Source organism: Thunnus albacares, chromosome 1 (genome assembly GCF_914725855.1).
Source record: "Thunnus albacares chromosome 1, fThuAlb1.1, whole genome shotgun sequence".
Taxonomy (NCBI): Eukaryota; Metazoa; Chordata; class Actinopteri; order Scombriformes; family Scombridae; genus Thunnus; species Thunnus albacares.
Window position 1 is genome coordinate 8,713,323 of NC_058106.1, and position 12,682 is coordinate 8,726,004.

Below are 12,682 nucleotides of genomic sequence, written 5' to 3' on the forward strand. Positions count from 1 at the left end.
TGGTTGAAAATATTATTCAGTGACATCCAAAATGGCTACCTCATGCCCATAAACCAGGCACCATTTTATGTCTTTTAAGTATTAACTATTCAAAAGAAATCTATAGACCTCTTTCTTTTTTCCCTTTTTCTCCTCCTCCATCTGCTCTCTGAGCTGACCTCTCTTCTTCCTTTATTTCCACTCTCCTCGCTGTCTTCTCTCTTTTTACCCCTTTCCCCTCTCCTCCTCACCCTCTCTGTCTCTGTCCTTCTCTCTCTAAGCTGTTTAACCCCATTTGTCTCCCTCCCTCTCCTTCTTCGATGCCCTTGGGCCTCTGTCTTTAGTGACAGTGTCTCTCCTTCCAGTTTCTCTGCTGACTATTCTTTTTTTTCTGTCTATACAACAACTATAGCCATCCTGCCCAGCAGTCATAGTACTTCATCCTACACTGCCTCAGTAATAATATGGAAATAAACACATATTTGGTGCTTGGTGAATAAAGTGACTCTGGTTCCTGTTGTCTGCAGGTTCAGTACAGTGAGATGAGAGGCAGCAAGAAGAAGAAGATCTCGTAGACCAGAGAAGGAGGATGGTACATAAATGGGACCGAATGCTGCTGTTTGTGCGCTTTCTACCCGAGAACCCCAGATGATGTGGACACTGCTGGAGGACTGCACAGTCTCACTTTATGTCAGTTGTGGGGTGTGCGGTAGGTGTGAATCTTAATTCACTGTGGTGATACACAGCTCGGCCCCGCTCATATCCACCAGCACCTAAAGACTTTCCAACCAAAGAGGTCCATAATGAGGACTATGCAGATGAAACTTTACCACATTTTGTAACATGTTTTAATAATGTGTCTGTCTGTGCATTTCTGGACCAATTTGTAATAATATTTCTAAAGATTGTAAGTGTTTTGTTGTATGTACAGTTTATTCTTTTAGATTTTAAATCAAAAGCTGCTTATTTTATACCCCTGACCCTAAGATGTTTCCCCCTCAAAGTGTTTTACAATTGAAACCAGCAGTTTATATTTTGCTAAATGTACATGTTTGGAACATAACATTTGTGTGCATACTTTAATATAATCAACGGTGGTAGATATGAAGACTTCTATCCTAAAATTGATTATCCTCCATCGGAATAAAACAAGAAAACAATTTGCTGGGATAAAAGTAAATCTCATTATGGGTTACTTATAAAATTAGTAGTCATCATGAGATGTTTTCTTAAAACAATAATTTTAATGTCTTTTGTGGTTTTAATGACTTTCAGGTAATAATTGCTTTTCCAAAATGCACTTAAAGTGTGTTTTGAAATTGAGTGTTTCACATAAACAGCAACATATCCAAAGTTGGTAGCAAATATTATGCAACATATTCAAATTTTTCTTAAAATTCCATTTGAAAATGGATCAAGAGCTATGTGCATATAATATTGACTGACTCTTTTTACTTTAGCATGAAAATATGGACTTACTTTTATATGTAAAGATCAGTGCCTGCATTTAGTTCTAGACTTTCATTCATCCCACATAGAAGATGCATTGTCCTTTATGTTGTGTTTTACCTTTTGCTTGTGAGTGGATCTGTTCACACTCAACTTTATTTATTAATGAGAATCACTGATGAAGACTCTCTGTCTGTCACTTCTAACGGCATTAAATGCACACAATCTCACAGTGTAGCATCTTTTATCTGCCTGTGTGTCTCAGCTCTGTGCTGCGTCTCTTTGAATTCCCCTGCACGGCGCACTCATCCTCTCCGTGCTCCCGTGCTGCAGGATTGTGGGCGTCTAACAGCCCCTCTCTTCATTAGGCTTTCATGAAGTGAGGCGAGGCTGTATGAGACCTCACCAGCACCCGGGCTCTCCGCTGTGTTGATGGCCCTTGGGCGTCGCCACGAGCAGGAGAACCTCAGCGACCTCCTCTCAGCTGCTGTGACGAGACGCCTGCAGCCAGCATCCTATCAAGCACAGCAGCCACACAAACCTCCGGTACCGGGCTGCACACCGCTCAGGAGCAGGAGGATTTTAAAACCAGCCACAAGCAACACCAGCCGCACCAATTTAGGGATTGGAGAATTGGAATAGTTAAGATGTTGGCGTTCAGAGTAATACCCTGGGATTTATGGCTTTTGAGTCAGAGCGCGTGGGCTCACAGTCAGCAGACTCTTAAATGAGAAATGAGTGAAATTAGAGGAAAGCTGCTCTCATGAAATACAATAAGAATCCCCTAATTTTGTGTTAAATGCTATATATGAAAAATTAAATGATTGACCTAATTAGATATGTAAGATGTCTGCGTTCTGAACATACTGTAACCCTACAGTTGATTTCTATTAACTCTATTAACATTGGATGTTTGAGAATTACATGAAATAACACCTCCTTTAGAGAATAAACTGAAAATCCTTGAACTGCTTTATGCGATGCACACATAATATCCTACACCATCTAAAACCATTTGATGATTTGTCCAATTGTCTGGAGGACAGAGGGTGTGGAGAATGTGGCAGACGATGACCTGTGTACCTCTTCATCTAGTTATAATGTTGACTTAGGTATTCAATATTAATAACCCGCTGTCAAGGACACTGGAAGGACATCTCAATTTGACACTTATAGGCTCAGCATGAATATGTATAGGGAGCGAGACGCTTCAGAATTACCAAGTAAAATCACGGTTCACACGCGGGGACTAATGTGATGTGGCACATGCATTCTGATGAGCCACAAATACAGCGGCTGATCGGTCTCAAAAGACTTGTTAGAACTCGAAATCGGACCTGAGAACAGCAAGCTGTGCCTCTGTGTGTGTGTGTGTGTGTGTGTGTGTGTGTGTGTGTGTGTATGTAGAGAGAGAGAGGCACTGCATATGGAGCTCTGTAGAGGGTGTGGATGTCCATTATTATCTATGAACAGTCTTTATTAACTCATTAATAACTACATTGTGTGTGTGGAAATGGGATGGTGGGGTCTAATAGGCAACATAATGTTTAACTGGTTCCCAACATAAAACATTAGATGCTGCAGATTCCACACTGACTGCGAGCTTGACAGACTGGTTTCTGAGACGGCTCAATTTGTCTCCATTTCTGTGAGACTCTTCTTCCTGTGTATTATTTATGTTTGATGTTCATTTTCCTGGAAAATTATGTGTACAAAATATAGCACAAGAGCACAAATAAAGTTAATGATGACACCGGTGGCTGATTGGTTCCCATTAAAACACTTTATTGTGATTATGTCATGATTTTCCAAAGCAGTGTGGTCAGATATTAATTTGCTTTCAGAACATTAGTCGCATCCATTCACTCTTCCCATCATGTATTTCATGTTTTCCAAACATCAATCATCATTAGAGATGCATAATTATCATGGAATTGCTCTCAGAAGAAGAATCATTGTCAGTTCCCGTTAAACTGCTTATGTGTTTTAATAATCCAAAATGATCAATTATTTCAAAGAAAATAAAACAATAAGTTCAAGATACTATCAGGGTTTTGGGAGAAATGCTTATTTGCTTTCTTGTTGAGAGATAGATTGATACCACTATAATGTCTGTATGCTAAATATAAGGCTGCAGCCAGCAGCTGGTTAGCTTAGTGCAAACTCTGGAAACAGGGAGAAACAGCAAGCCTGGCTCTGTCTTAAGGTTAAAAATCTGCCTTTAAGCAGCCCTAAGATCACTAATTAACGTGTTATATCACATTTAAAGTGTAAAAATAAAAAGTCTTGTCACTGTGAAGTGTATAGGCCAGCCAATGAGTGGAGACTCCAGGAAGTCACTGCTCCCTGCCAAGAAATAGTAACTCCCATAAAAACACTTGAGATATATTGTGTTAATTAGTGATCATTAGAGGTGTTTGTAGGTGTTTGGACAGAGCCAGGCTGGCTGTTTCCCTATTTCTAGTCTTTATAGAGAGTGCTATCAATCTTCTAGTTTAACTCTTGGCAAGTAAGCAAACAAGCGTATTTCCCAAAATGTCTGACTATTCCTTTAAAAAGACCAGTCTATAGAGGTCTCATTACAGTCTTACAGCACCAACTTATCTACAATCAACCATTTTGCCGTAATAAGTGTCAAAATGTTTGATTTCTCACAATTCTTTTATCCTCATTCAACAACATTCATTAGTCTTATGTAGTCTCAGTAATGAGCTTGATTTTGACCATGTGGACACCCCACCACTCCCCACAGTGCTAACAATCCTTCAGGGAGTCTGGGCCCAGGTAAATCACAGAACCCGTGTGTACAGGCTTTGCTGCTGCCCAGAGGCTGTGGGGTGACCATGTTGTCCCTGAGCAGGCCAACATCAAAGCCCTTGATCCAGAAGAGCCCGAGGCAACGAACAGCCGACAGCTCTAATTGACAGAGGAGATGCAAAATGATTTCGTGAGAAAGACAGGCACACTGATATTAAGTTAGCCTTTTGTTTGTTTTACTATATTTTTTGTTTCAGACTCCTCGATCAGTAAATCCTGACTACTGAGGTTTTTTGTCAACTATCTTTCACTTAGAATCACTCAAGGTGAGGTGTAAATGTGTAAAACACTCAGGGAGACACACAGTACATATTGACTGAATATCTGTATAGGACAGCAGAGCTCATACTTCCATACATGAAAATGGAACAGTCACTGTAATATTTTCATGTTTGTTGCCATATTTAAATCTTTTGTAGTGTTTATATTTGTCTATAGCTTTTGCTCTTTGCAACTGACAAGCTCCATTGATCCTCAAGATGTGTGTGATGATATTATTTAATTATACCAAACCACTTGAAAATGTACGCATGTCCTGAGTTGTGAAAATAAACATACACAAAAGCTAAATTCCTGATCATGGCATCAAGATTTAAAGGATAAGAATGGCATAAAATTACATCTTTGTTACTCTCATCAAATCCCATGAAAAGACCAAAACCAACGATGCATTAATCTCAATACTTGCAGACTGTGGCACTCAGCCCAAAGCCCTTTTGCTCCTTCTGAAGGTGTAAATCTTTAAGAATGGGTCACACATACAAAGTTTTATTTTCTTAAAAGACTCAGTTGCTTCCTAAAACAGCTAAGAACTGTAGTTTGTTGCAAAGGTCACTCAAGCCGGAGTAAATAGTGTGTTTGTTGGAAACTATTTTCAGCTTTGGATTAGTCCACATTTAGTGCACTAGTGGTTATTCCCAGCAGAAGAACGGTGTGTGTGGGATCAAGTCAAAATAAACTACTATGTGTGTGTTCATGATAATGAAGGTACATGTCAACCAGTGCAGTAATGTGACTCACTGGTGTGTTAGTTAGATAGTTTTGGACAACAGTGGAGGTCTATGGCACAGAGGAATAAGATATATTAGGCTATGGATGCACAGACAATACTTGTTTGATCAATTCTGTGTTGGTTTTGGTCTTTTTGTGGAATTTGTTTACATCAAGAAAATACAGAATATCACCAAACTTAAACCTGCAGTGCACAACTTTTATATATAAATGAACATCTGTTACATTCAAGCTATTGCCAAACAAGTTCACACAATGCTGTTTAAGCCTCTCACTGCCAGGTAAATCTCTCTGTATTTCACAGTATACAGAGTTTTTAAATCTGGTGTCGGTGGCGACATTCCCACTCTGGCTGGATGAATGCATAGTGTACATGCTGTATGGGCAGAGTCTGCACACCAAGACTACTGGTGGCCAAATGGCTAACTTTGGGTTAGCCCTCTGCTAACTTGGATGGGGATAAAATAATTTAATCATACGGCTCTTCTAGACTTTCCAAATCTTATCAGACTGAATGGATCTAATTCTGATAGTGTGACAAGTCATTTCGTACGGGTTGTGTGACGCTCAAAACAATATCTCCACCGTTTTACAGCTGCAACAGTAACAACAGAGTAGGCTACGGCAGAGCCTATGATGTAAGCACGTGTCAACAGTGTTTTTGTAATTACTCTCACTGCCAGAAGGGGGAGACAAAAGTTCCACACTGCAAATTTGAGGTTTAAGTGAAATAAGTAACGTAATTTCTATAAGCAAAAATAGATCAAATAGCAACGGAGACAAAATATATTTTACTTTACTTTTATTATAGTTCCCAGTCAAATTACACATAACAGGTTTCACAGAGTCATTGATTTAATCCTAGATTCTACAATATAACTGAAACTTGCATTTGGCACTGAGCTCATTTGGTTTACTAAATAATATCTTTGGCTGTCAAAGGTTCAGCAGTGTTGTTAGCAGCTGTAGAGCCTGTTGATCCTCTTGATGTCCCATTGGGACATGCCCTTCCTCTGGCCGATCTGGACGTTGGCGTTGGGGATGGGAGTGATGGAGTCCCTGCCGTACTGGATGGAGAAGGCTGTTCTTCCATAGTGCATGATGGAGGAGTAGTCGTAAGGAGTGTTCAGGTTGTTGGTGTTCTGCTTGTAGAAGTTGTAGGCCATCCGCGGGTCGATGTTCTCCCAATTGATCCTGACGTAGCTGTCACGGTCGCTCCTGGTCTGCTCGTGCTGGAAGCCCAGAGCGTGGTTGATCTCGTGCTGGATGATGCCATGGTAGAGGCAGCCCTGCCTGTTGAGAGAGAGCTCCTGCCTGCCTCCTGTTCTTCCCAGAGCCGAGAAACATCCTGCTTTGTTCTCAATGCTGATGTAGTCATACTGGTTCTGACGAGGGACGAAGCGGAGGCAGGTTCTGCTGTGGAAGGCCTTCATGGCGTTCTGGATCTTCTGCCTTTCCCAGCTGGTGAACTGACTGCTTACGGTGAAGGGGATTATCACCTTGCCGTTGGAGCTTTTCCTCCACAAGCAGCTCTGGGACCAGCACGTCATGGCGTTTCTGGTTCTGGGAGCCAGCAGGTCTCCTTCCAGCAGGATCTCATCGGTGGCGTTGTTGGACATCAGAATTCTGGTGCTGATGTCAACAGTGTCGTCATCCTCTTCTTCACTTCCTTCCTCTTGGAGAGGATGTGCCTGAGAGAGGCCGAGCAGCAGCAGCAGCAGCAGGCTGACAGAGGGAGTCATCTTCAGCGTGGGTCTGGTGTCAGTGGAACTTCTGTGGTGAGCTGCTCTGGAGAGACTCCTTGAAGCTTGATGTCTGACTCAGTTCAGTCCAGGGTCTTTATACTCTCCTCTACAGGTGTGTCTGCAGGAGGATTATGGGTTGGGGTCCACACTGTTAGGCCTAAATAAACCTCTGAAGTCTAACTCCACAGACAAACCTACTTTTTAAACATGGGATCTAATCCCTTCAAGTTTTTTTTCCCCCATATTGTCCTTTTTGTGAGTGAGCTACACTGAGCCCTGCTGGTTTTATTTTGTCCTTGTATTACAAGTGTCTTTTACACAACCTTTACCAAAGTATATATGTTAAAAATTAAATTTATGTGACCCACATACTGTTTCTTCACTTTCTGATGACCTGTGTAATTGAAATCCCCTGTGCACTTTTTATGACAAGCTGTTAAAGTTGTAGCAAAAGCTGCATGTCCCTCTGTGGGGATGATAGACGGCCTATTGAAACTCTTGCATATGTAGAGGATGGTAATAGGTTCCTATGGGACATGTTGCTGTGGCCGTGCCCAAGACAGCTCCCTAGTCAAAAAAAAAAAAAAAAAAAAGAATATTAAATTTCATGAAACAGACCAACCCATTGTACAAAACCATCATGGATGCCCCTCCATCAGGGACACTCACCAGTATATTTGGTTACTGATTCATGCTTGCTAATTTATTATGTGTTTTGATTGAATTCATTTTCTGTTAGTTTGATGCATCTGAGTTAAAACTTTAGCACCTTTATCTTCTCTAATTTTCTACTTTCCTTTAGGTTTTTTTTATTCAGAAATGAATGACAAAAGTGGTTTTCATTTCAATTCAGATTTCTGCCCTTATTCGACAACATATAGCTGTTTATCGATATTTAACTATGTACTGAGGATGGAATACATGTTCTTATCTTGTGAAAATATGGACTCTAATTTGTTCAATTTAATTATCACACATAAACCTACTACACCTCCCTTGAATCCTGGCCTCATATAAAGTGTAAAGATGAATTGTGAAAAGAATGTGTGTTTTCTCTCAAACGCCGCCCCCCCTCCTCTCAATCTCATCAGCCACCGTGATTAAGGTTTGGCATTGGGGATTGTGCTGTCTCTTTGGAGAGATATTTCAGCTGCATTTCTGACACTCTGAAAGGAGAGGAAGATAAAGGAGGCGTCGGGGAAAAAACTCCTTCCCGTTGTGTGAGTCCTAGAGAGGGCCTTGAACCCTGCCATTCACGCCTTTCTCTCCATCAGCTGAGTCTAATTGCCAGAGAGGACAGGAGACCCCAGGCCCGATCGTTCCTTATCCTCTTTAGCGCTTTCAGGCGAGTGAAAGGCGAGCTTCTGCTTTTGATCTTTTCTCTGATTCGCTTTTTCTTCTCTGTCATCCCTACCATCCTCTCCTCAGGAGTGACACCAGCTCCTTTCACTGCCTGCCCCCGTCTCCATCTGCCCAAAATAATGACCAAGGCCCAGGCATTATTAAACAGAGGTGGAGAAGGGAGGTCAGCACTGGGAGAGGGAGAGGGAGGTTTGGATGGGGACTCCAAACTTGTCTAAGGAGGGGTGCCCCTATTCCAAATCTACTCCGTAGCCTCTCTGTGTTCCCCTAGATTCACCCCTTACAGTTTTCATGGCCTTAGCCTGGAGAAAGCCCATTCTTTAACAGACCACGGACGTGAAGGCTCGTCCATTCCCAGAGGCGCTTCTACAATAAGACTCCAGGCTGGTTGAGACAATGGGGCCTGTGTGATCTCTCAGCCAGACTCAGGATGAGACGATGCCTTGCTTGCCAGTCCCATGGGAGGGTAGACCCAGTGGTCATTGTTGACAGCTAATGGACAGCATCTTTCCACTGGCAGGCCCCCCTGCAGACTGTGTCATTTTAGGTTGCTTAATAACAACACTCAGGCTGGACCGACGGAGGAATTCTATCAAGAACAGCAGTTTGTTTGCAGATGAAAATCATTCCCCTCACAAATCTCAAAAGCTAACACTGGGGGGTGATTGGATGAATGCAGCCAGCGAGCAAAGACAGCATTCAGCAAGGGGAAATTCAATATAACTTATAAAAAGAGAAACCGGTCATATATGTGAAAAGACCAGAATTAGAATCACTTCATTCAGCAGGAATAACGAAATTACAGGCATTTGTTGTTTTTTTTTTTTAACTCGAGCAGAGACATTCAGATAACCAATAATAGTGCAGAACACGTTGACACACAAGGTGCGGGACGATGCAAGATATCTAGAAGAAAAGACTACATATATCACTCTCCAATGACACTTTCAGTACATGCAGCATTTGTAAATGCAGAGCTTGTCTTTGCCCTGAGTCAGATTAGTCTTAGAGATGTAGGAACAGCGGGTCTCTAGTTTCCCCGAAAGGATGAAGTACATGCTGTCTGTTCACTTTTTACAATTATATACATATTTTATGTTCTTATCATGTTGCTTTTTCATTTTATTTGCACAAGTACTTTCACAGGACAAGTCCACTTTTAAATATATTGAAGGCACTGTGAGAGATACGGACACATGCATACTGGTTGGAAAGTGTTGGTGTCCTTGGTTGGCTGGTTTCAGACAGTTCATCATTAATACTGAGAGGCTGCAAGCCGAAAAGGACACAGAACAAGGCTGAAGGGCAAATGTGTGGCATCATTTCCATTATATGTCGCCAAAATCCAAATAAAACAGAAAAGAAAGCCATACTCCACTCAAAGCAACTTCAACAGACAAACATGTTTCTTTAGATTTACTGTATTAAGTATTAATTATAATGTTGTAACAGTTGTTAACAGCCATTAATGTCTGTGGTTACTCAGCAGTGATCAGAACACATGAATTTTACAACAATTTTACATACTTCTATTATTTTCAGAAATACATATAAAACTTCAAAAGGTTACTGTCAAAATGCTTCTTCTCTTCCTGAAGCATTGAACACACAATTCACAATGTAATGCCTACAGACCTTAAAAACAGCTGAATATTTATATTAGAATCAATTTTTCTGACAGATGAAAGTGGATTGAAAACTCTCTGAAAGACTGAAATGGAAATTTCTTTTCTAAATATTTTTCTGGAATCATTGATCATACCTTAATACATCAATCACATCATATATCAAAGTTGTTTAACTTTAAGTGTATTTTTGAAATCAGAGACAAGTCAGAAATATGTGTATATTTTTCAGTACCAGACTCAGCAGAAATGGATTTTTACAGGCACGTTCTTGTTGAACTGTCATTCTTTTCTATTTTACTGCACTACTGACAGTAAAAAATGGATGAATGAATTAGTGATAATGAGCATGAGTTGACATGATTTAAACCCATCAGAGCTACATAGCAGATAATACCTTAGTCAGCTAACGCACTGTGATGCTCTGGAAATACCTCCTGGAAATGTCTCTGAGTTGAGAAAAAGAGACTATAAGAGCAGTCTTATCTAAATTACTGTCAGGTGCTGCAGCAGTAAAGTGTTTATTTCATGTCCTGTCGGCTGGACAGAAAAAACTGAGTTGTATTTTTCTTCCTCTATTTTCTGTGTTTTTATTTTCTCAGTTCATTTTTGTCATGTGTGAGGGGCTCAGGCCAGAGTGTCATGGATCTTAGAGTGCGGGAGGAGCAGGGGAGATGGAGGGAGGGAGGAAAAGGGCAGAGTGTTAGGTCAGGCTGATAGAGATGTCAGCAGTGCTTCAGTAATCTTGTGACGCCCAAGAGAGCGGCAGCAAAAAAAAAAAAGAAAAAAAAAAAAAGCAAAGAGCAGGACGACTGAAAGACCAGCGGCTTGGTGACAGCAGAAGCAGAGACCACCCCAACAACAGCAGCAGGGGATGCTGGGAGGGGAGGGAGGCTGGGATGGGATGGGGGAGGAGGGTGCTGTATGGGGTGTGTGAGGAGTGAAGCCGGGGGGGAACGCTGATCTTCAGTTACACATTATAGCTGATAGTTAACCCTCCTCCTCTCAGCAGTGTGTTAGAAAGAGAGTGAGAGAGTGGTGAGCCAGTTATCAACGCAGTGGAGGATTTAAGCCTTGTCTACCTCATTTAACATCTCCAACATGCTGGAGGTATTTATTGTGGTGCCAAATGTACCTAAAAGTACCTAATGAAAAACAATAACACACACTCATTCCACTGGAGGCCTTAAAAATAAGGGAAAGGATGCATTTCAGAAAAAAATAATCCAAAAGACTTTAGACAATAATGCACCTTTCTTTTCTGTGTGACTTCTGATTTGCTTTATGTACATTATTATATATGGAATTTGATTATATTTCGCAATGTGAATAGTAATTATAAAGCATTCCTCTACACACCTCTACACATACTGATACACACTGTATACACAGCCTTTGTGTCTGTCATAAAGATTTAACCTGGTAACAGAAACGGTGCCATGTTATGTATTTGGCCGTAAAAGTTGAGTTTTCGGAGTCGGGTGTACTGTTTAATGGGTGACCCACTAATGAAATGTGATTCAGTTGGTAGATGGATATCTGCAGTGAAATATCTCTTCCCGCCCGCAGCCCAGACGTCGCCTTCTGCTCGCCCCTGCTGTAAAGTGTGATTTGCGGTGTTTGGCCTTTTGTCTGGGACAATTATGTTCACCATTAACAAGCTTTCCTCTGTTATTGTTCATATCAATTAGAAGTGGACGGTAATTTGAGCTGATGGTGGAGACGGTGCTGAGAGATGTAGTGGTGATGTTGTGGGGGTATGGGTGGAAATTAATGCCACAAAGAAGGAGAACTGGTTCTTTCTTTTTCTTTTTCCTTTTTTTTTTTTTTTTTTTTGTCCAGCGTTTTTGTGGCAGCATGTGGATTGCAGCAACATTCCTCTGTATTTTCTCTCTCTCCAAGGCCAAGTTCAGACATAGAGTGTCAAAAAAAATAGCCTCCTTATTAATTTCAGTGACATCACTGCATTGGCACAATCATTAACAGTTTACAGTTTTGTCCAGAAAAGAAGTTCAGCCTGGCTCACCTTTAGCCACAAAGCAGTGCAGCATCATCTGCAGGGCCAGATTAAACTCCTAGTATAGCCCGGGACAAAAAAATGAGCAGTGGGCCACGATCAACCCCCTGTTATGTTCTGTATGTGGTTTCTATGCTGGAATACTACTGTTCCCCATCTTCATTGTGTGTTTATTTTGAAATATGCACAATGTACAATTAAATATCAACTGGAAAAATACCCCTCTATAGGACAGGACCTCAAGATAAAAATTCAGGCACCACTTAAAAGCCCTTCCCATTTCTGTTCGTATTGTGCTTTTGTTGTGTATATTACCAAACAAATTTGCAATCAAATCACCACAAACCAACTGCCACACAGTGAAGCTGGGGCTTTTGGAGTCCCTTCATGTCAGGGAAGTGGCCCTCTTTGCCTGGTTGATAATCCAGACTTGGTTTTATGGCAACCAGTTGCACTGACCAATCAAATGTGTTCAAGACATATTTCTGCTAGATAACTTTGTACCATGAGGTCATTTTACTGCCTAGTGATCGTAGAGGAGGAGGATGAAATCATTGTCAACAAGATGACTTTCCAGAGTTGCAGAATCCTGCTAGTGCTATAGACCACAGTGCAATGTTTTGATCACTAATAACCCTTCAAACTCATAGATATATTACTCAAACTGGGCTTATTCA

At 41.1% G+C, this 12,682-nt stretch overlaps 2 protein-coding genes across 4 annotated transcripts in view; one reads left to right on the forward strand and one right to left on the reverse strand.

The window, feature by feature from the left end:
• LOC122993251 (multiple C2 and transmembrane domain-containing protein 2-like) overlaps positions 1-1,675 on the forward strand; it is a 40,045-nt gene extending 38,370 nt beyond the window's left edge. For all 3 annotated transcript variants that reach the window (XM_044367462.1, XM_044367285.1, XM_044367371.1), the window contains one exon: positions 507-1,675. In XM_044367462.1, the coding sequence (XP_044223397.1) occupies positions 507-554 (48 nt within the window). In that variant the 3' untranslated portion in view covers positions 555-1,675. The remainder of the gene's footprint in view (positions 1-506) is intronic.
• A 4,430-nt stretch (positions 1,676-6,105) lies between these two features.
• Positions 6,106-7,150, reverse strand: LOC122993526 (high choriolytic enzyme 1-like). Its single transcript, XM_044367804.1, has one exon. The coding sequence runs from the start codon at positions 6,996-6,998 to the stop codon at positions 6,213-6,215; it is 786 nt and encodes a 261-aa protein (XP_044223739.1). The 5' UTR covers positions 6,999-7,150; the 3' UTR covers positions 6,106-6,212.
• Between the last annotated feature and the right edge of the window lie 5,532 nt (positions 7,151-12,682).